Raw genomic sequence first — 24,819 nt, 5'->3', positions numbered from 1 at the left:
TTTAAAAGACGTAAGGTCGATGGCCATCTCAAGTGGGTCCCAACCAAGCTGCTTGCGCAGTCTCGCAAAAATGCGGATATCTCTCTACTCTGATGTCGTATCGATAAACGATTTAATACATTTGAAACTAGACTCGTAGATATTCCATTTGGTATATAATATGTTCCAAAATACCCCATATAGAATACGAAATTTATTGCTCAAAAATCTCCATTACAAGGCAAATCCTTAGTCAGTTTTTCCGCAACTTTAATCCGATTTTTTCCAAACTTTATATTTTCATCCAAACATCATATATAGAAATATTATGACTTTAAACTCTTTTAAATCATTATTAACAAGTCTCATATTCATTATGTCACCTTGGGACGCATAGGGTGTAACAATCTTCCCCCATTAGAAACATTCGTCCTCGAATGTTAAACTCCCAGAAATTTATAGAAATTTTGGCAAAGTCTCCTCTGTAACGGTACTACTACCAACCTGTCACACAGCAAACCAAAAAATACAAAGCCACACATGGCCACAATCATTAATAACACTAATGGCCTCACACGACCAATAACAATAACTAGCATAAGAATCAAGTATCATATACGTACCTAAAGGCTGTGATGTCTCAGTCTGATCCTCCTCCGGAAGCGGAAACAAGTGAGGATACCTAGTATTCATTTCTTCTTCAGTTTCCCAAGTCATCTCCTCCACATTATTGTTTCTCCAAAGTACTTTAACCAAAGCTACATCCTTAGTTTTCAATCTCCGATCTTGTCTATCAGTATAGCAATGGGATCTTCCTCATATGATAGCTGCTCTGTAACCTGAACATCGTCAACTGGAATGACTTTAGAGGGATCTCCAATACACTTACGGAGCATAGACACATGAAAGACTGGATGTACAGACTCCAAGTTAGAAGGCAAGTCTAACTCGTATGCTACTTGGCCTACTCTGCGTATAATCTTATATGGTCCAATGTACCGAGGGCTAAGCTTTCCTTTCTTACCGAATCTCATAACGCCCTTCATCGGTGATACCTTTAGGAATACCCAGTCGGCTACTTGAAACTCTAAATCTCGTCGTCGATTATCTGCATAGGACTTCTGACGACTCTGAGCTGCTAATAGCCTTTCCCTTATAAGCTTAATCTTCTCAACTGCATGTTGTACCAAATCTAGTCCTACTAACTTAGTTTCCCCAATCTCAAACCATCCGATATGAGACCTACACTTCCATTCGTATGGAGCCATCTGAATGTTGGAATGATAACTATTATTATATGCGAACTCAATAAGTGGAAGATGATTATCTCAGCTACTCCTGAAGTCCATCACACAAGCCCTTAGAATATCCTCGAGTGTCTGAATAGTACGCTCCGTCTGACCGTCTGTCTGGGGATGAAATATTGTACTAAGACTTACTTGAGTCCCCAGTCCTTTTTGGAAGGACCTCCAGAAATAAGCTGTAAACTGAGCACCTCTATCTGAGATAATAGATATAGGGACACCATGAAGTCGTACTATCTCCTTAATGTAAAGCCTTTCATAATCCTCTGTTGAATACGTAGTCCTGATAAGCAGAAAATGGGCTGAATTTGTAAGTCTATCAACAATAACCCATATAGAATCGAACTTACGATGGGTATGAGGTAAGCCTATGATGAAATCCATATTAATCACTTCCCATTTCCAAGTTAGAATCTCTATAGCCTGCAATAATCCACCGGGTTTCTGATGCTCAATCTTAACCTGTTGACAATTAGGGCAGTGAGAAACAAACTCTGCTATATCCTTCTTCATTCCGTCCCACCAGTATATTCCCCTGATATCATGATACATCTCCGTCACTCCTAGATGAATAGAATAACGAGAATAGTGATCTTCTCCCATAACCTGCTGGCGCAACCTTGTGACATTAAGAACACATAATCGACCTCGATATCGGAGGACTCCATCTCCTGTAATCTCAAATGGTGTCTTCTCCTTTTGAGGGGTTGTATCGGTGTAGTGAGCTAGCACATGATCTTCATACTGGTGTTCCTTCACTTCAGTTACTAGAGATGATGTTGTCGTGTCCTGAATAGTAACTCTGGTACCACCTGAATCTAGCAATCGAACTCCAAGATTAGCTAGCTGATGAATCTCACGAGCTATCTCACTCTTCTCTGGCTGTAAATATGATAGGCTATCCATAGATCTACGGCTGATGGCGTCGGCTACTACATTCGCCTTCCCTGGATGGTATAAAATATCAACATCATAGTCTTTCAGTAGCTCCAACCATCGCCTCTGATGTAAATTCAATTCCTTTTACTTGAATATATACTTAAGGCTCTTATGGTCCGTATAGATATCAACATGAATGCCATACAAATAGTGCCTCCACATCTTTAGTGCATGAATCACAGCGGCTAATTCTAAATTGTGGGTCGGGTAATTCTTCTCGTGGTTTCTTAGTTGTCTAGAAGCATAAGCGACAACCTTACCATGTTTCATCAATACACCACCCAATCCAACGCCCGAAGCGTTACAATAGATAACATAACTATTGGTCCCTTCTGGAAGTGTCAGAACCGGTGCTGAAGTCAATATGTCTTTCAATGCCTGGAAACTCCACTCACAAGCATTAGTACACTGAAACTTAGTTGCCTTCTAATTCAACTTTGTCAATGGTGCTGAAAGAGAAGAAAAACCCTCTACAAATCTCCTGTAATAATATGCCAAACCCAGGAAGCTACGAACCTTCATCGGTGTCGTGGGTCTAGGCCAAGTCTTCATTGCCTCAATCTTATGTGTATCAACCCGGATACCCTCACCTGAAATAATATGACCAAGGAAGGCTACAGAATTCAACCAGCATTCACATTTAGAGAATTTTGCATACAACTTCCTTTTTTGTAGAACTCTAAATACAATACGTAAATGATCTGCATGCTCAGCCTCTGAACGGGAGTAAACCAAAATATCATCTATAAATACAATCACGAACTGGTCTAGAAAGGGTCTGAACACACGGTTCATCAAGTCCATGAATATTGTTGGGGCATTGGTCAACCCGAACGACATAACTCGAAACTCAAAGTGCTCCTCACGGTGATGTACTAGGTCTGATAAAGCCTTTTTCAAGCAAATCCCTCAGTTGTTCTTTTAACTCTCTCAGCTCTGCAGGTACCATTCTATACAGAGGAATAGATATCGGATGGCTATATGGTAATGTGTCAATAGCAAACTCAATGTCCCGCTCTAGCAGAAGGCCTGGAAGTTCATCGGAAAAAACATCGACAAACTCATTAACCATCGGGATAGACTGAAGGCTCGGTGACTCTGCTTTCACATCTTGTACCCAAACTAAGTGATAAATATAGCCCTTTCTGATCATCTTCCTTGCCTTGAGATAGGAAATAAACCTACCTCTAGGCGATGCAGTATTACCTTTCCACTCCAGAATTGGCTCCCCTGAAAACTGGAACCGAACCATCTTTGATCTACAATCAATGTTAGCATAACAAGAAACTAACTAATTCATACCCATTATAACATCAAATACCATCATATCTAACTTAATCAGGTCTGCTACTATAGAACGACTATGAACTACTACTAATATAGTCTTTATATACCTGTCTAGCTATCACTGGATTCCCAACAGGTGTAGACACCTAAAAAGGTTCAATCAACTCAGGTTCTATCCCAAACTTACTAGCAACCAACGAAGTGACGTAAGATAAGGTGGAACCTGGATCAATCAATGCATATACATCATATGAGGAGACTGATAATATACCTGTAACAACATCAGGTGATGACTCGTAATCATGTCGATCCGCTAATGCATAAATACGGTTTTGAGGACCACTCGAGCTAGATGCTCCACTTCTGCCTCTACCACGACCAACTGGTGCCTGTGAACCTTGCCCGGGGGCGTACTGATGATGACGAACTGGCTACAGATCTCGTTGGCTGAACTATACCTGCACCACCTCTCATCTGACAATCTCTCATAACATGGCCTAGATAACCACAAGTATAACAAACACCCGACCATACAAGGCACTGTCCGACATGATACTTACCACATTGAGCACATCGTGGCAAAAGTGGCCCCATCTGATTTGCCTCACCCCTATAATGAGAACTAGAGGCCCTGGAACTCTGACTGGGCCTTGAATATGTGGAACAATCAAATCTCCTACTAGCAAGCTGAGGGGGTGCACTAGCCGATGGCTGGGCTGGATACCTCGGGTACTGCTATCACTGACCACCTTGAAACTCACTAGAAGGACCTGAAGATCTCGCTCTCTTACTCTGGACCCTATCATGCTCATGATCGGCCCTCTTCTTCTTACGCTCCTCTACACCCTGAGCGTACCCCTGAATATGAGAAATATCTATGTCTGGCTGAAGTGAGACTGACATACAGTCATTAAGCAGGTGCGGCTCCAACCCCATCACGAACCGGTGAACCCGATCCTCCATCTTTGCTACAATAGTGGGAGCATACCTAGCCAAAGAATCAAACTGAAGGTTGTACTCCTGAACACTCATATTACCCTGCCGAAGGGTCAAGAACCTATCAACTCTGGCCAGTCTAAGCTCTAGTGGCAAATAATGACGAAGAAAAGCCTCTGTAAACTCTTGTCATACTGCTGGAGGGGCATCCTCACCTCTGGACAACTCCCAAGACTCGTACCAATTAACTACAATATCCCGAAGTTTATAGGAAGCTAGCTCAACTGACTCAGTCGTAGTAGCCTTCATTACCCTCAAAGTTCTCTGCATTCTATCAAAAAATACCTGAGGGTCCTCATTTGGATCTGCTCTAGTGAATATGGGAGGGTCCAAATTAATGAAGTAGCGAACCCTCGCATTGATGGCCCTATCTGCATGACCGATACCTACCTCTTGGCGTCGAGCATATGCGGATACTAGTCAAGTCAATAGCTGAATAGCATCTCTCATCTCCAGATCATATGCATCTGGCTGAGGAACTGGGGGTACTGGGGTTGGCGCTGGAGCTGGTGCCCCTCGGATCTCCTCCGGAGAGGGTAGGGTATGTGAAGTCTGAGATGGATTCTCACGATGTGACTCTCCCCGAGCCCTGGTAACTCGTGGCGCTTGACTTGTAGTCTCATCATCCACAGAATTACCCTTCTGGGCGGTTGTAGCCTTCTTGGGCATCACTGAAAACATAACATATCATTAGGAAAATGAATTCTTATATCGCATGATATAAGATAAGAAGGGAGGGAAACATCATATATGTCCTGCAGCCTCCTGTTTATAAGTGTGGTGCACAACACACTCATAAACAAGACTCTACTAGACACAGTCTGTAGACAACCCTAGGATGGAAATGCTCTGATACCACTTTTGTCGCGACCCAAACCGATGAGCTGTAACGAGTGCTCGAGTTCTACCTACTGAACACCCTTAAGCATACGTCTAAGATATAAATATTAAATAAGTGTAGGTCATGCATAACATCTGCCCCCTAAACTGCTGAATAGTGTGAATAACATACGTGAGGAGACATACTCAAAAGACATATATACATATACATGCGGAATACAGTAGGGCAAGCCGACAAGGCCACATATTATCCAACTATACATGACTGTCTACAGACCTCTAATAGAATGTAAAACTGTATAAAGAATGGGACTGGGCCCCGTCGTACCCTTATATGTATACAAAAGTATCGTACCAAAATCCAATATCAGCTCCGGATCAAATAGAGCATACCAACTCTTGCGGAGCTAGGATCCTAAGGAGGGAGACCGTCAGCCTGTCTACCTGCACCTGCGGGCATGAAATGCATGCCCCAAGCAATAGGGGCGTCAGTACGAATAATGTACCGAGCATGTAAGGTATAAAAATCAATATATAAAAGGCATGAAAGAAACATGGAGTAAAGAACTCAACCTGTAAGTCTGAATAGCTTTGTGAATCATGAAAATATTTATAATGTCATACGTATACGTATAAATGTCATATTATGCATAGTTACATACGTACATAACATCATCAAGCCTCTGAGGGTATCCCATCATATCATATCAGCCTTTGTGGCCGAATTCATAAATGTATACTAGCTTATCAGGTAGTGGTGTGTATATAATGCCATAACCTTTCCCTTATACTCAACATACATATACTATACGCGTATATAATGCCATCTAGTCATGGGTCAATATACAAATATAAATGAATGCAGTGCATAATGAAATAAGTCAATAAGATCTCTCCGAATATCATGAGACCCATGAACAGACGATATGATAGTAGGACATATGGGGAATCAAGAACATAGGTAATCCTAGTACTTCTATTTCTAAGAATAGAATCATTCGTGAAAGTGGCGTGCTTGCTCGTTTCGTTGTATCATATGGATCATGCTAAAAGGAAAGAAGGTATAGTCTTAACATACCTGTATGATCTCTTCCTTATTACTCAACCAAGCTCAACACAACTTCTTGCATCTACAAGTGAAATGATATTGTCGTTAACATATAACGTCGTACCATCGTATTTGGCTAGTCGTATGGCTTAAGGAAAATCGGGCAGCAACTCCCCTATTTTTAATACATCCCAAAGACCACTAAGGTTCATAAACAACCCAACAATAACAAATATAACCAACAATAGCAACAACAACAACAACAAAAATAAAATCCAATATGAGTTTCTTCGATTATCTTAACAATCATATTGAGCGGCAAGCTCATTTTTACTCATAACAAGATATAAATTGAATCCAACTCTTATTCCATAAATTAGTTTACAACCTTAGAACATCATACTTATATGTACTATATTATTTCTGGTTTAAAACATCCACAAAATGCCTTCCAAAACAGCCTCATACGTCTAGCACCTTAATTTTTATCGTCAATCACTTATTTTTTATCTTTTCTTCTTCAATCAACTTAGTTAACACCTAGAAAATCTTAACAACAGCAACCACAATATTATCAAATTATTTCTCATAATTTTCAGCCACCACAAACCATATATTTAGCCACAAGACAGTCCAACCAAAAAGACAACCATATCCCATGTTCTTTCAAGTGTTATCTTATGGTTTTTCACTCAAACAACACAACCAACACAAAATTAACCTTAAGCACAATCAAGAAGATATTATGCATACCTTGGACAGCAGCTACAACTCAAAAACCTGTCTCAACTTAGCTCACAATAGCCCTCAATCACACCACAACATCATAAAAGCATTCTCTTGTAGTCTTTAACACCTTTAATGATGATTTGAGTTGATTTCCCTTGAGTTTGGTTCTTGGGATCTTGGGATATGTTAGGGAGGGTTTTGGAGAGTTTTTGGACGAAATTTGGGTGAGAAATGACCCTAAATGAGGCTGAAACATCTTTTAAAAGACGTAAGGTCGGTGACCATCTCAAGTGGGTCCCAACCGAGCTGCTTGCGCAGTCTCGTAAAAATGCGAATATCTCTCTACTCTGACGTCGTATCGACGAACGATTTAATGCATTTGAAACTAGACTCGTAGATATTCCATTTGGTATATAATATATCCCAAAAAGACCCCATATAGCACATGAAATTTATCCTTAGTCGGTTTTTCCGCAACGTTAATCCGATTTTTTCCAAACTTTATATTTTCATCCAAACATCATATATAGCCATATTATGACTTTAAACTCATTTAATTCATGATTAACAGGTCTCATATTCATTACGTCACCTTGGGACGCACAGGATGTAACATATATGTTGGCGCAAAAAGGTGTTACCATGTAGTCTTTCCATACCAGAGTTAAATGGGAGCCCCCCATGAGGGGACACTATAAACTCAGCACGGATGGGGAAGCCAAGGGCAACCCAGGCATTGGGGGAATTGTTAGGGTATTCCAGAATCATAATACGGATTGAATTATGGGGTATATGGAAAACATACCACACACCATCAACACTATGGCAGAGCTGAAACCACTGCTAAAGGGTCTCCAAATATTAGAACAAAATGGATGGGTTCCTTTAGACATAGCTACAAATTCGCTGAAGTAATAAAAGTGCTACTCACATGCAATATAACTTATGTTCTTATGGTTTGTGAATGCAGGTTATTGATGCAAAGGATGGACAGGGTGGTGGTAAGACACGTCTATAGGGAGCAGAATAGAGTGGCTGACGCACTGGCAAAGGAAACAGCAAATTCATTTTTTTTGGGAAGAACTACCATGCTAGCAGTTCCTCCGATGTTTGCAAATGATGTATTTTGAGCAGACATCTTAAGAACTGAAGTAGTTAGGAATTTTTTTAGCATGTAATATTGATACAACTGAACAAAACATGATCGTTTTAGGGGAACCGTAGTACCCTAGTTAGCCAGTAATCTGCAATGTAGCTTCTATTTATATATATATAATTTTCTCTTCGATCAAAAAAGAAAAAAGAAATCCACAAATAGGAGAGAGCAATTTCACATCAAAGGGGTGGTATGGGCAAATTAGACGCCTCAATTTTTTTTAGAATTTCTACTGTAGGTCGCCTGTCAAATCAGCAGGTGCGACCTGCTTTAAAATATTTTCTTACAAGTGTGCCAGTTGTAATTTAAAAATCAAGTGAAATCCACAACTAGGAGACAGCAATTCCACATCAGAGGAGTTGTATGGGAAAATTAGACGCCTCAATATTTTTATTAATATTGCAGAGTTTTTTTAACAATAGTCGCCTATACAACCGGCGACCTGCTTTATACGGAGTAGTATTTTCTCATAATTGAAATTGGTACCTGAATCTCGTCAAGCGAACAAGTTTCAGAGGTTACAAATATTTGATAAATTTCTCCAATTCCAAATGGAGGAAACTCAGTTGATTGTGTGTGTTTATTTGATTTCTATATATATATATATATAAAGGAGAGGCAGAAGCACCATATCACGACAAGTGGCTTAATCACAAAAAGCCAAGTGGCATATTTAAGATAAAACAAACCAACTTTCTAACTAAAAAATCTTCTAAATTTTAATTTTTTAATTTAATTATCTATAAATTAATAAAATAAAATATTTTATCATAAAAAAGAAAAATTAAAAAAAAAACTATCCATTCAAATTGAACAGTAGTTTCAAGTTGGAGTTTTTAAATTATTTTAAAATAAAAATTTATATATTATTAAAAGAAGAGAAAAAAGCCATCTCCTTAAGCCAAGTGGCAGTCTAGAAAAAAGTCACATGGCATAAGTAGTTAATAATTAGTTATTTAGTTAATAATTAGTTATTGGTTATTATTTTTTAATTTAAATATCTATAAATTAATAAAATAAAATATTTTATAATAAAAAACAAAATCTATATACTATTAAAAAGAGAGAAAAAAGCCCTCTCCTTAAGCCAAGTGGCAGCCTAGAAAAAAGCCACATGGCATAACTAGTTAATAATTACTTATTTAGTTAATAATTAGTTATTGGTTATTATTTTTTAATTTAACTATCTACAAATTAATAAAATAAAATATTTTATAATAATAAACGAAAATTAAGAAAAAAATTATCCAGTCAAATTGGACAGTAGTTTCAAGTTGGATATTTAAATTATTTTAAAATAATATCTATATCTATATATTATTAAAAGGAAAGGAAAAAAAGCCATCTCCTTAAGTCAAGTGGCAGCCTAGAAAAAAGCCACATGGCATAAGTAGTTAATAATTAGTTATTTAGTTAATAATTAGTTATTAGTTATTATTTTTGAATTTAAATATCTATAAATAATAAAATAAAATATTTTATAATAAAAAACAAAAATTAAAAAAACTTGTGCATTCAAGTTGGAGAGTAATTTCAAATTTGAGCTTTTAAATTATTTTAAAATAGAAAACTAAAATTACAAAAAATTAAAAAACTGCCAATTCAAAATTTCTGTGTTTTTTTAATAATTTTCGTTTTTATTTTTAAAAATAAAAATTTTATTTCTTCAGAAAATATTATTGAGAATAATAGAATAAAATATAAAATATAAAAATAAAAATCTTCTATTATATTATAAAAAAGAAAATAGCATACAAAAACTTAAATAAAGTAATATGCTAATAAAAGTTTCTATTAACAATGCACTAATACTAAATATTGAATAATATAATAAATAAAAATACAAAACAAAAAAGTTATTCGATGCCTATATAAGTCTCTTTAATTTAGTACAGATTTTATTCATTAAAATTCAGATAATATTATTGAGAACAATAGGATAAAATTTAAAATAAAAAAATATTTCAAGAGTAATAACATATATATCTTCTCTTATATTATCAAAAGAAAGTAGTAGACAAAAATATTAAATAAAGTAATATGCTAATAAAAGTTTCTATTAGCAGTGCAATAATACTAAATATTGAATAATATAATAAAGATAAATACATAACAAAAAAGTTATTCAATGACTATACAACTCTCTTTAATTTAATAGAGATTTTATTCATTAAAATTGAGATAATATTATTGAGAACAATAGGATAAAATTTAAAATAAAAAAATATTTCAAGAGTTAAAAAATATATATCTTATATTATATTACAAAAAGAAAGTAGTAGACAATAATATTAAATAAAGTAATATGCTAATAAAAATTTCTATTAACAGTGTAAAAATACTAAATATTGGATAAGTATAATAAAAAAAAATATAGACCTATATAAGTCTCGTTAATTTAATAGAGATTTTATTCATTAAAATTCAGATAATATTATTGAGAAAAATATGATAAAATTTAAAATAAAAAAATATTTTAAGAGTAATAAAATATATATCTTCAATTATATTATAAAAAGAAAGTAGTAGACAAAAATATTTAATAAAGTAATATGCTAATAAAAGTTTCTATTAATAGTGCAATGATACTAAATATTGGATAATATAATAAAGAAAAATACATAACAGAAAAGTTATTCAATGACTATACAACTCTCTTTAATTTAATAGAGATTTTATTCATTAAAATTCAGATAAATTATTGAGAACAATAGGGTAAAATTTAAAATAAAAATATATTTTAAGAGTAATAAAATATATATCTTTTATTATATTTCGAAAAGAAAGTAGTAGACAATAATATTAAATAAAGTAATATGTTAATAAAATTTTCTATTAACAATGTAAAAATATTAAATATTGGATAAGTATAATAAAGAAAAATATAGAACAAAAAATTTATTTAATAACTCTACAAGTCTCTAAAATTTAATAGAGATTTAATTCATTAAATTCAGACAATATTATTGAGAATTTTAGAATAAAATTTAAATTAAAAAATATTTCAAGATTAATAAAATATATACCTTCTCTTATATTAGAAAAAGAAAGCGAAAAGACAAAAATATTAAATAAAATAATTTGCTAATAAAATTTTCTATTAACAATGTAAAAATACTAAACATTGGATAATAGAATAAAGAAAAATATAGAACAAAAAGTTATTCAATGATTAAATAAGTCACTTTAATTTAATAGAGATTTTATTATTGGTTATATCATATTGACAAATAAGATGACAATTGAAATTTATTAAAGGAATACGATTTAATATGTTCAAACAAGCCTGATCATAATTTAATTTAATTAATATTGACCGTGCATCGCGCGGGTACGACTACTAGTATTATTAAAAGAAGAGGAAAAAATCATCTCCTTAAACCTAGTGGCAACCTACAAAAAAGCCGCATGACATAAGTAGTTAATAATTAATTATTTAGTTAATAATTAGTTATTGGTTATTATTTTTTTAATTTAACTATCTATAAATTAATAAAATAAAATATTTTATAATAAAAAACGAAAATTAAAAAAAATATCCATTCAAATTGGACAGTAGTTTCAAGTTGGAGTTTTTAAATTATTTTAAAATAAAAATTTATATATTATTAAAAGGAGAGTAAAAAACCCTCTCCTTAAGCCAAGTGACAGTCTAGAAAAAACCCGCATGGCATAAATAGTTAATAAATAGTTATTTAATTAATAATTAATTATTGGTTATTATTTTTTAATTTAAATATTTATAAATTAATAAAATAAAATATTTTATAATAAAAAATAAAATCTCAAAATATTAAGCCAATTGACAAATTAATAAAAAGTCACATTAGTAAATGTATAGTATTAACTACTTGCTAATTTGACAATAAGAATAAATAATGAACAAACAATTTATTTGTTACTATATGATGTGTATCCTTTGAGTTTGTATAGATTTTGTTATATTTCTGCACACTATATTAAATAATAAAATATAACTAATATTTATTAAAATAGTCTAATATATTAGATCATAATTTTATAAGATTAATATTCTATCAAATTTTTCGCGCATCGCGCGGGTTCTAACACTAGTATTATTAAAAGGAGAGGAAAAATCAATCTCCTTAAGCCAAGTGGCAGCCTAGAAAAAAGCCACATGGCATAACTAGTTAATAATTATTTATTTAGTTAATAATTAGTTATTGGTTATTATTTTATAATTTAACTATCTATAAATTCATAAAATAAAATATTTTATAATAAAAAACAAAAATTAAAAAAAATTGTCCATTCGAATTGGACAGTAGTTTCAAGTTGGAGTTTTTAAATTATTTTAAAATAAAAATCTATAGCTACCTAATATATATATATATATATATATATATATATATATATATATATATATATATATATATATTAAAAGGAGAGGAAAAAGCTCTCTCCTTAAGCCAAGTGGCACCCTAGAAAAAAGCCACATGGCATAAGTAGTTTAAAAAAATTAAAAATAATAAAATACTATATATTAGTTAATGTAATAGAAATAATTAAAAATTTAAAAACATTTAAAATTAGAAATAGAAGGGAAAGATGATTTGAACCTGAGATTAGATTAAAATTATGGTAAAAACGCTCAAACTATGGATAGGACCGCAAAATTAAGGTTTTACTAAATAAAGAAAAATAATAATAGGATAACAAATTAAAATATTAAGAATACAAAATAAATGTCTCATGATAATTTAGTAACGAAAATAAAAGTTAAACTTTTATCCTGAAACTAAAAGGTTAATTACACGTGATATAAACTAATTATAAGAAAATACAATAGATTTAAAATTTGCTAATTAAAAAAACGTATGTATTCAGTATCCATATTTAGCTCTTATAAGGTTGTAGTTGTTGTGGAATAATTCACAATGTTATGTACGAAACAAGAGAGCCTTATGACAAATATTTTTATGTGTCCACGAAACATCATTTTCATTTCCTAAAATAGCACAAAAGAAAGTCCAAAGATGAGAATATACTAAATCAGAATATAAACATCCTTCAATCCCAAAGATTGGATTCTTCATTAGATAAGAACCTAATCCTATGCATTATGTATGTTTAAGCTCTGAATCATATTTAGAACACGTGTGAAAAAACATAGCTCTAATTTCTTTCATTTTTTTTATGGTAGTCCATCGGCGACCTGCTTAACACACCTTTTAAAGTCGCCTATGCAATGCTTTTCCTTCTCCTTTTTTCAATTGTAGAAACTGACTAGTATTTGTTTCTGCACTGTGATTTGCAGACACAGTTTTTGGGTTTTTTAATTCATTCACATATGGTCCTTGTAACCGTATTGTCAACTTGTCCAGTTCATCAACTCGAACCTTATTCTTAATTCTGTTGGTGATGTTATGGATTAGTCTCTCTTCTCGCCAGTGACTTTTCTCAGCATTTTTCATCAATTGTCGGCATGTTCAGCTGACCTCAGAGGATTTCCATCACCTAGCAAACATAGTGTCATTATAAAGAGCACTCACTGTTCCTGAACCAACTGATTTTGAACATATGCTTTCATGCATTGGAACATCATTTTAAAAATACTACATACTGTTTTCTAGAAATATATTGTTGCAGAATCAAGTTCATAGTAACGAGCTCCGAAATCTCTGACAGAAGAGCCAATGCCACCAGCCAACAGAAAGAAATCTTGCCAAAAAGTCATAAAGTGCTAAATAACAATGTCATTACATAAAATCTGCAAAAATTCCAAGACATAATTTTCGATTCTTACCAATCATACATGCTGCAAAGGTTTTTAAATACTAAAATACTGCAATCTTCCCAAGTCAGAAGCAAAAGTTTACAATTTAGTTCTAGTTTCTCATGGACCAAGATATTCAGAAGCCATTTCATGTGACCTCTTTGCAGGAAAAAATGACCCCCAACACCTCATGCTGATCTTTTCAGGCACAACAGCACTCTCAATCACAGCAACTGGAGATCAGTTTATTCCACAATGCAAACTTACCTGCAAAATTGTAATCCAAATTCAACAAGATTTTATGGTGGTTACAAAGACAAGCCGACAGGAGATGACTTCGATATGAAAAGAAAGAGTCAACAAACAGTTATAGTGGTTATGCATCAAGCGACCCAATGACTGTCCACGAAGCCATTTTTCTAACCAATTGAAAAATGACCAGCAATTGATATGATCTACAAAAAACAGACACATGAGGAAAGAGAACCTTGACAAACTCCCACTGCGGCTGCGGCTGCGGCTCTGGCTTCTCCTGGAACTGCGTGGTTTTGGGCTTTTACTCATGCTCTGGCTTCTCCTGGAATTGCGTGGTTTTGGGCTTTTACTCACACTCCGGCTTTTCCTGGAATTGTGGGGGGTTGGGCTTTTACTCGCATGTTTTGGACGCTGTGGCCAATCGAGTCAAATATAAAATGCCAACAAACAGAGGATTCCAAGTAAAAAGAGAGAAAGTAATCAAATAACTTAATACTACATAGTAGACAAAATGGTTCGTCTGCCAGATTCAATATTTCCAGGTCTCCATGTTATTTTAGAAGAGAGATTTAACTTACAGATGGTACTGGAGATCTGGATCTTGATGGAGATCTGCAAAATGTCCACAAACAACTCAATTTAATATCCAACCTTCCGCTTAACAACTTTCATCCAACTGCCTTGATCCACTTCCACGTCAGAGTGACCATAAGCAAAGTAGATATGCAGAAACCCGTAATCATTTCACCATCCCAAAGAGAAAACAATGACATGTATGAACCCATGCAAGTTACCTAGTTAAGGAAGAGTTCTAGTCAATAATTTAAGTTTGTGCTGTTTGAAAGACCAATTAACAGGAAGCGAAAGAACCAATTAGTGTCTTTATTAGCTTGGCAGATGGTGATCCCAAATTCAAATTGAAGTTGGTATGCCAATCCAGCTTGACCATCAAAATCCATGATCTTCTTGTTCCCAATCTAGCACCGACTGACATTTCATGATGCTCATTAGAAGAGAGACACCATAAAAAGATTCCGAAGTTGCCATCTAGAAAGCACCATACCTCCACAACAAAAATTGTTGTAGGCAAGATCCTATCCACTCAAGATCCTAATATGCAATCCAAGATCCTCGCATATATCCAACATCTAGAAAAACCAACAATGTGACTTCTCATGTTTACAAAGGAAACAATAAATGAATATACCTTGACAACACAGTATATTTTCCCAATACGACATTTCCAAAATGCAAAAGTAACAAAAAGCATAGGAACAACCAACTTCTAAATCTAACACCCCACAACTGTTTTCTTTCTAATGGATTCAACTGGAAAGCAGTACCAAGACATCCATTCTTAACTGAATGGCCACGTTTAATAGCAGAACTTGCAATGAATGTTAGAAATTCTGGACAGCAAGGTTAAAAAATAAACAACAATCCCGTGCACAAATTGGTTAAAAGATGAACAGGAATCTTATAAAAGAGCAGAAGTATAATGTTCCTTAACTTGTTTGGTCTATCAAATGGTTTGACATTACTGTCAAGTTCAAACCTTTAAGCAGAATGAAGATAACATCTAGATATCTCTCTCCCTCCCAAAAAGGCAGACGCAGTTTTTTTACCTTACCATAACACATGGCCTCTTGAAAATCCAGTATGAGCAGGATATTTGCTAATGATAGCTTCCCATTCACCCGCTAAGCCACCACAACTTTCCAGATCTATTGCAGATAATATACAACTCAAAGGCAAGTTCTATAGAGCGGTGGTTAGACCGGCCATGTTGTATGGGGCTGAGTGTTGGGCAGCCAAGAATTCCCATACCCAGAAGATGCAAGTGGCAGAAATGAGGATGTTGAAATAGATGTGCGGGCACACTAGGCTGGATAAGATTAGGAATGTAGATATTCGGGAGAAGGTGGGCGTGGCTCCCATGGATGACAAGATGCGAGAAGCGAGGCTTAAATGGTTCGGGCACGTGCGGAGGAGAAGCATAGATGCCCCGGTTAGGAGGTGTGAGACGTTAGCATTGGCAGGTACGAGGAGAGGTAGAAGACGACCTAAGAAGTATTGGGGTGAGGTGATCAAGCAAGACATGGCAAGACTTCAGATCTCCGAGGACATGGCTCTAGATAGGAAGGGGTGGAGGTCGAGCATTAGGGCTGTAGGTTAGGGTTGTTCCGGGGGCGGGGCGGGGTTGGCCTGTTGTTGTTTCGTTGTGGGTTGTTAGTGGTTTGTGTAGTTTCCTCACTATTTTCTATGGTAGTATTGTTGTTTATAGTTATTGCTTTTACATCTATTTTTCTATTTCTTACGATGTTGTTAATATTTTTTATCTTCTATTGTTGTCACTGACCTATTGTCTATTGTTTATTTTTCTTCTTCTCGAGCCTAGGGTCTTTCGGAAACAGCCTCTCTAGCCCTCTGTGGGTAGGGGTAAGATCTGCATACTCTCTACCCTCCCCAGACCCCACTTGTAGGATTATACTGGGTTGTTGTTGTTGTATACAACTAAATAAAGCATAATAATGCATCACGAAGTAAGGGGGAACAATTAGAACATATTTTAGATGAGCTTTGCAATGTGAACTTGTCAATTTTACATGCAGAGATATGTGAACGCGAAATGAGTCACATTGCAAGAGAACTTTTGCTTCAAGGCCATCTTACTTCAACAACAATACAAGTTTAGTCCAGGGTTCAGGGTGTTGAGAAACAAGGTGCTCAGCTGCTTGCCCACTAAATGAATGAAGTCCAGTTAGGATGCAACAACTAATTCACAGGTACCTCTCACAATGAGAAGATTAAAATGATTCAAATCGATAAGTACAAGGACTCAGATAAAAACATATATTAACGTTATACTAGATGCATCTTTTACATACCCAGCCCTAACAACAGAAATGGGTTAGCATATAACCAGTAAGGAAGATTACCTTGACACAGAGCGTCCTTTTAAACCAGAATGGGGCTGAGACGACACTGATCGAGAACGAGATCTTGTACGCTTTGAAGATTTAGCTTTAGGAGATTTGCTGCTAGGAAAGAGAATATCAATAAGATCCATCATAGCATTAAAAGGTGAAGTCACTAGTTAACTAGATATAATATTTGCAAACTACGTTATCCAAACCTTCTGCTCCGGCTACGACTTGGACTGCGGCTACGACTACCGCTCTTTCTTCCCGAGTAAGAACGGCTGCGGCTGCGGCTTCTAGAATTATGTTCCTTCACCTACATATGATGGAGAGTTATGGTATAGAATTAAAAATAAAAAAAAAAAAAAGGCATTAAGCATGCTATAACTGAAGTATTTTAAACATGTCCCCATCATACTCGAATCGTCGAACGAGAAAAAGCATTCCGGAACTCAGATTCATCAAGTTTTTTGATCTATATACAAAGAACATTAATTGCATTTGTTAGTTGAGCAAAAAAGTATTTCAAATATCTTTGAAACAAAATTCAGGCTAATATACGGAATAAGAAAAGAGATAACTTACAGCATATTTCATGTCATTGTAGTTAGTATAATCCACAATCCCAGTGGTCCCTGAAGAGCAAAACTAATTGTTACCACACCATCCGCAATCATAAAATAGTTAAGGAGACCAGATGCTTCACACGATGAAAATTGAGTAGAAGCACACAAAAATTATGTCAAAGATAAGGCTTCACATATTTGAAACACAAATAAGAAAAATCTGAAGCACAATACTTTGGACAGGCCCTTAAACTGCTTGGTTAGACCTTTGCACCATTTTTAGTCACAAAACCACTACCTTGAACCATCCAACAAGTCTCAGCTGAAGAGTGAAGCAAACCCTTAAGTCAGACAAAACATATCTTGCAGAAGGCTATACAGTGATGCAACAGATGCTTTATCAGTCAAAACAGTTGTAGAACTGGAAGACACTTATTCCTACATTGCTATCATATGTGGCAGATATGAACTTCATTCTTGAATCTTTTTGGAGTACAATGGGTATGGGTAGTGCCTGTCCCATTGAAGGAGACAATCAGCTGGCAACAAAGGAAGGTAACTGAGGAAGGGAAATCACTCTGGAGAACAACTCCTTTGTGCAGACAGTTTGCAAAGTGTTAAGTGTCCCACATTGGTTGAAGGAATGGATGGTTTAACTCCTTGCATGGTCTTCGACAGGCCTCACCTCATGAGGTAACTTTTGGAGTTGAGGTAACTTTTGCTATACAGTGATGCAACAGATGCTTTATCAGTCAAAACAATTGTAGAACTGGAAGACACTTATTCCTACATTGCTATCATATGTGGCAGATATGAACTTCATTCTTGAATCTTTTTGGAGTACAATGGGTATGGGTAGTGCCTGTCCCATTGAAGGAGACAATCAGCTGGCAACAAAGGAAGGTAACTGAGGAAGGGAAATCACTCTGGAGAACAACTCCTTTGTGCAGACAGTTTGCAAAGTGTTAAGTGTCCCACATTGGTTGAAGGAATGGATGGTTTAACTCCTTGCATGGTCTTCGACAAGCCTCACCTCAGGAGGTAACTTTTGGAGTTGAGTTAAACCCGACGCCCATTTTCTAAACATGGTATCAGAGACACACACATCCCTATTCTTGGATTATCCAATGCTGAATCCCATGTTATACTATCCACACACCAGCTGTCCCGTCTTGGGCAGTGGGGATGTTAAGTGTTCCATAGTGGTCCAGAAAATGAGTTGTTGTCTCCTTATGGCTTATATGGTCTTGGACAATCGTTACTTAATGAGCTAACCTTTGAATTGAGTTAGTCCATGGTCTCTTTTAAAGGTGCTTCAGAGATGCTTTGAAGTTACAATAGAGGCATATACGACATAAAAAGATGTTTATGAAATTTCGGTTTTTGGTGTAAAGTGCATGATATAGATGATTTTAATCCTCTTATGGACTTTATAGAATCTTTTGCATAGTTGTAAGAAAATATTAGAAAAAAAAGGGGGCTTGTTACAAACTTGCAATTAAGAATAATATAAGTGCCTCATCGGGTTTCCATAGATAGTTTAAGGGTCTTTATTATCATTTTCCCCAGTAATGCAATATAACACAAGTGTAATTGAAATAGTTAAGAAAGAAAAGAATCACTACAGAACATATTCATTTTTGAGAAACTAATAACACAATTTAAAAATAAGAAAACATCACTCTCCCAACAACACCACATGGACTTCAACCATTAGATGTATTTACGACAAGTGATGGTAGTTTCTTTTGAGTGCATCCATGAGGTACCGGCTTGTATTGGGTGACTTATAGAGAACCATGTTTTGATGTAGGTTTCTCTACTCTGTGGTGTACTGCTTATATACCCAAACATCGATAAAATTACTTACCTAGTAAAAAAGCCAAATGAGGACAATTTTATGTCTAGAAAAAGAATTCTTAAATACCTAAGACAAAGCTAGCTCCTGGTAAATTGTTCAAACTCATCAAAAAGACCTACCAAGGCTATTTTCCCAACGAAATGTTGGAAATGATAGCATTGCATAGACTTTTTAGCTAAAATTGTTCCTTATATGTAGGAGTAGCTCTGTTTTTCTCCTTTAAATATACCCTGCAGCATCTTTAATCCCTTAAGTTTGCTAAAGTGGAGCACTTTTGGTCTAAATAACGGAACAGGGTTAAAACTAACGATGACACTGTTAAAACACCAAAACCTAGCGGTAAAAACCTAAACCTAACGCTTTCCTCCAATTCCTTAATCACCAATGAAGAAAAGACGTGAGAGGCACATATGCTTCTAAATCCCTTTGCTCTGAGATTTCTGCTCTCTATGTCATAAGGGATATAAAGCATAGCTCTTTCAAATATCTCAGCACTGATCTGGAAATCTTTTGATCGGAAGTGCTCGTCTGCAGTCTGCACTATGGAAGAATCAATAATAGATGTTAAATGATTCATAGAAAGCTTTTCCACTTTTATATACATTACCAACAACGTGAAAAAACAGAAACAAGGTTTTGCTTTCTTTATTCTTTTTTATATATGTCCATCCTCCATTAACCTTTGGAATTTATGGCCGATACAGTAAAGATTGAAATCTTTCAGAAAGGATATCCATTTCACATATTACCAATAAGAAATACTTAATTATGATAGGCTGCTAGTAACTGCCAGAGGCTAGCTCTTATTAATACAATAATTATGCATCAATCCCAATTAGTTTAGGCGAATTCTTAGTAACCATTCTACTACATTAGGATCCTCGTTAATAATGATACATTAATTAATTCGACAAAACAACTTTTTTTGTTATTTGCTAGAATTCATTAACCATCAAATTACATAGCAAAATGTGAGACTTTAGAACAAATCAGATACGACAACTTCAAAAATAGAGTTGAGTTTAGTTATTGCCTTTCTCCTTAATCGCAACTTTTTTTCATAGAGCTAGAGTTCATGAATTGTGATTGAGGAATTGGGGGAAAGTGTTGGGTTTAGTTTTTTACAGCTGGATTTTGGTGTTTAAATAGTGTCACCTTAGTTCTATCCCCATTCAGTTAGTTAGACCAAAGGTACTACACTTTAGCAAACTTAAGGAATTAAAAATGCTCAAGGGTATATTTAGAGGTCAAATACAAACCTGCTCCCATAGATAAGGGACAATTTTGGCTAAAAACTCGCATTACATGTATGAACTAAATCTTACTTCGCCCTCTAATTAATCATACTTCCAATGAAAATGTAAACCCCTTATTGAACAGCAGGTTATATTACATGACTAACAACACTTCATTCAAAAGATTCTAAAAGCTCAGCCCAATCAAACAAAGAAATAAACAAAAAACAAACATCGCAAAAGAGAAGATAAATTGCTTATCTAGTTAAATGTGAAAGATCTCAGGGGTCACTTACTGAATTGGATTAGCCTCTTTATAACATTTATCATGCTTATTCAAGATTGGTGGCAAGCAATAAATTAGATAGCAGTACTATCTGGTTTTGGATGACAATCTTATCACCAAGGGAGAAACAGTCCAGGCACCAGTTCAAGATAGGTACCAACATTTATTCAAAGCATAAAGGAGGCGAATGCAAAGGTAAGCACAAAATGTCCTTCAACACGAAAATGGGAAAAAAATAAGCTCTCCTTTTTCCTTCTATCTTCTCCTTTCAGTCGACCGGAGCTCCCACGAACCTATCCAATGATACCCCCAAAACGACTAATCTCCTCCGCCAGACCACCTGGGGTGAATCATATTGCATGTCCTCAACCCCACCAAGGAACATTTCTTTTAAATTTTCCTCCTTTCTCCCTTTTTCTGCTGTCGTTTTGCCTGTTATTTATTATACTTTATGCCTTCTTCCTCCAATCTTTTCTGTATCTTTTTTTAGCTTTTCATTTACTTTTTCCTGCAGTAATATTCTTTTAACTTTCTGTTATTCTTTCGTGTTATTATAATAGTATGTCACCAAAAGAAACTTTTATAATTGTTTGTCTTGAGTGGATGTAGTTATGTTTTGAATGACCATGTACAACTATAAACTTCAGCCAGGTATTGTAGGACCAAATATTTTAAACCAACCCTAAGCCAGATACCCGATTATATGATGTAGCTGACTGAATCTAATATATCAACCCTGGCCAGGATAGAAATCTCACCCATAATCCCATCCAAACTGAGGGATGATATCACTTTTTCCAAGGCAAGCAGGCTAAACTTCATAGTACAAACTAAGCCACAAATCACTAAATCTATACTTAATCCAAGTTACTGCAGCATTCAGCATTATGTACACTCAATAAACCCAAAAGATTCTACTACTCATGTGTTGCTATCAGCAGCTATTCTCAGGCCATAGAACACAATTTGGTTTTGATCCAGTCTAAAAAGACAATATTAGATGCTATAATGGGGAAAAAGACACTTGAAGACCCAATGATTAACCTACAGCTACATTCTACACAAGGTTTTAAGAAAGGCTTCTACTTTAAGAAAGCGCTTCTACTTCACTACAGAGGATGATCAGCTAAACCAAGACCAGAAGTTCTACAACAACCAAAACAGTTGAGATTCAAGTTGTTCAGCAAATAAATTGCTATTTTCAAAACAACAGATTACAAATCCTTCTTCTCCCACCCCTTCTCAGAAGAAGAAAACTTAAAAGAAAAAGTGAAAGGGTAGCTTCAGAGACTTAACTCTTCGTTTATCAAAATATAGGTTCTTGATGTAGACAAGCTTTTTGTGGTGTAGCATAAAACAAACCTTTATATAACCCAAGAGATAAAAGATAGGAGCATAAAACTAGTTTCTGTGGTCTATCATCTTACCACCACCCTCACGGAAAACTTGTGAGAAACAAACATCCCCAGCTCGACGCATGTGATCCTATATATAAGAAACATAGAATACAAATATTCAGCGGCTAGAAGATAAATATTGGAAAAAGAGGATAACTTTTTCCCTTGAATTTATGATTTACCACTCAGACATCACTCACCTTAAGATCCTGCCAGGATGCTGAATGGGGCAATCCGGTAACTAATACTGAAAATAAACAAGTGAATAATAAGATCAAAAAATATAAAAATGCAATAAAGCATACCGCGCAAGCACATTTACAATAAACGTGCCTCGATACTCGGTACGTTTGGGCGCTCCAAATTTGTGATTACGACCACTACTATTGCCACTATAACGATCATTTGCAGATGAGTTACCACGCCCACCATGTGCAAGTTCAACCTGTGTAAATATAAAAAATATGTACAATTTTAAAAGGAGTAAGCATCTAAAAAAGAAAGCTATTGAGCATTTAAGTGTGATATGTGTATACGATATGTTAATTTGCCTAAAAGACAGACTAGCAGCAAGATGAAACAGACCTGAATAAAGTGGAAGGGTAATATAACTGATCCCAACTAATATGGGACAAGCATTTAAAAGAAAACCTAATGGTTTAGGTGAAACCTTAAGGTCATCGGAAATGTAATCAAGACATACGAATTGGAAACCCTGATTCAGTAAAATACAATTGACACATACTTATTAAAGCAAACCAATGATATGGTTGATTGATATGTGCGTACACAATATGCTGTTAAGACTTTACTAACCCTCAAGCGATGCCCATCAAAATCATAGCCATCACGCCCACGAATAGCATCATCAGCATCGCGAGCCTCTTCAAACTGTTAATTTTTCCAACAAAATGATGTCAAATAGCTTAAAATTCCAGAGGGGTGTATATCCAATGAAATTCCTTTTAGCCAGTGCACCTAAAACTCACCTCAACAAAAGCATAACCGGGGGGTCTTGGTGGAACTTTCAGATCAATATGAGCTATCGGGCCATACTACAATTATACACCACACACATTTAAGCTTCAGACTCAAAATAATTGGAAATTAGTAAAAGACATCCAACTAAAGTATGAAGCAAAGTGTACTACAAGTACCTTGTAGAACAGATCCTCCACTTCTCGCTCACGAATATCACCAGGAAGATTACCAACATAAATTGTCCTACTTGAACGACTCATTATTCCTATAAAAAGTCAAAAGAACTTACAATTAAACCCCACCTGGGAAACAAAATTTAGATAAAAAACAAAATGTCACAGACACACAGGGATGGAGCCATGATTTCAAACAAGGGGATTCAAAAAATACAAAAATGTCACACTTAGAAATTCCACTTGTAACCTAGCAACTTTTGAAACCCCTTTTACAACTGCACCATAATTTTATTTATGCAAAGGGGTTTCAACAATTTATATATAAGCAAAAAACAGAAACCATTTTTGCCCTAGTTACCTAGTATAATTTTAGGACAAAGGGAATTCAATTGAACCCCCTTTCACTCCCGAGCTCCACCCCTGCATACATACAGACATACACGCATACAATGGTGGAACCACCTTAGGTTTAGCCCTTTTGCCGAAAAATTACATTGTGTAGCTAGGTCAATTTTATTATTAGGTATATATATACTATATATTGAATCTCCTTAGCTTTAGCTTCTTGTATCTCTATTTTTTATATTTTGACATTCCTTATTGAAATTACTGGCTCCACCACCGCATATATAACATACATACATACATGGGTGCACAGTTACATACATACATGGCTGCACAGTTACATATATACATCCATAGATTTTGTACATTATTTACTTTGATAAATTATTTTGCTAGTGTATAGACTACTTCTATGCTGGATCTATCTCTGACGGAAGTTTTAACTCAATTGAAAAACAAATTTTACCGGACAAAAATGTAAGAAATAAAAATTGAAAATAGATCTTTATAAAGGGAACGACCATGAATGGAGACTGGAGAATCGTACCTCAGAAGATTTGATGACGGATGAAAACAGAAAGCTGAGAAAGGAGAAAATTTTGGGAAGGTTAGGGTTTTAAAGATTAAAGGGTTGAGGATGCTGCTATAAATATCTTGTTCTCAAACCTGCTGTCTACGTCTTTAATATTTTTCTTTAGTTACATCACAAATTGTGAAAATTATGTTTTCCGACAAAATTTACTCTTTACTAAATGAAAAAAAAAAATGATAAAATCTTTTC

The 24,819-nt window shown here is 35.0% G+C and overlaps 2 protein-coding genes across 8 annotated transcripts; both read right to left on the bottom strand.

Moving 5' to 3' along the window:
- Nucleotides 1-752: 752 nt before the first annotated feature.
- On the bottom strand, nucleotides 753-3,474 carry LOC138906303 (uncharacterized). The gene is made up of 6 exons (XM_070194837.1): nucleotides 3,099-3,474; nucleotides 2,739-2,836; nucleotides 2,483-2,600; nucleotides 1,677-2,101; nucleotides 1,035-1,247; nucleotides 753-863 (listed from the first exon to the last, which is right to left on the bottom strand). The coding sequence occupies exons 1-6, from the start codon at nucleotides 3,472-3,474 to the stop codon at nucleotides 753-755; spliced, it is 1,341 nt and encodes a 446-aa protein (XP_070050938.1).
- A 10,485-nt stretch (nucleotides 3,475-13,959) lies between these two features.
- LOC104095020 (serine/arginine-rich-splicing factor SR34-like) lies at nucleotides 13,960-24,750 on the bottom strand. Of its 7 annotated transcripts, XR_011414474.1 has the most exons (16): nucleotides 24,586-24,750; nucleotides 23,694-23,782; nucleotides 23,526-23,591; nucleotides 23,353-23,427; nucleotides 22,870-22,981; nucleotides 22,737-22,783; nucleotides 22,567-22,624; nucleotides 17,777-17,826; nucleotides 17,610-17,666; nucleotides 17,407-17,507; nucleotides 17,210-17,308; nucleotides 15,334-15,418; nucleotides 15,141-15,257; nucleotides 14,849-15,064; nucleotides 14,503-14,637; nucleotides 13,960-14,282 (listed from the first exon to the last, which is right to left on the bottom strand). XR_011414474.1 is itself a non-coding variant. In XM_009601056.4 (14 exons), the coding sequence occupies exons 2-14, from the start codon at nucleotides 23,775-23,777 to the stop codon at nucleotides 14,279-14,281; spliced, it is 966 nt and encodes a 321-aa protein (XP_009599351.1). In that variant the 5' UTR covers nucleotides 23,778-23,782; nucleotides 24,586-24,750; the 3' UTR covers nucleotides 13,960-14,278. The 7 variants fall into 7 exon arrangements, 4 of the variants coding, with proteins under 4 accessions (XP_009599351.1, XP_070052596.1, XP_070052598.1 ...); XR_686045.4 differs by having other exon boundaries at nucleotides 14,503-14,681; nucleotides 14,849-15,257; XR_004506739.2 differs by lacking the exons at nucleotides 15,141-15,257; nucleotides 15,334-15,418 and having other exon boundaries at nucleotides 14,849-14,882.
- Nucleotides 24,751-24,819: the final 69 nt, after the last annotated feature.

This window comes from Nicotiana tomentosiformis, chromosome 2 (assembly GCF_000390325.3).
Source record: "Nicotiana tomentosiformis chromosome 2, ASM39032v3, whole genome shotgun sequence".
In the NCBI taxonomy this organism is placed as follows: Eukaryota; Viridiplantae; Streptophyta; class Magnoliopsida; order Solanales; family Solanaceae; genus Nicotiana; species Nicotiana tomentosiformis.
The sequence above is the reverse complement of the archived record's forward strand: the minus strand, read 5'-3'. Positions and strand labels throughout refer to the sequence as shown.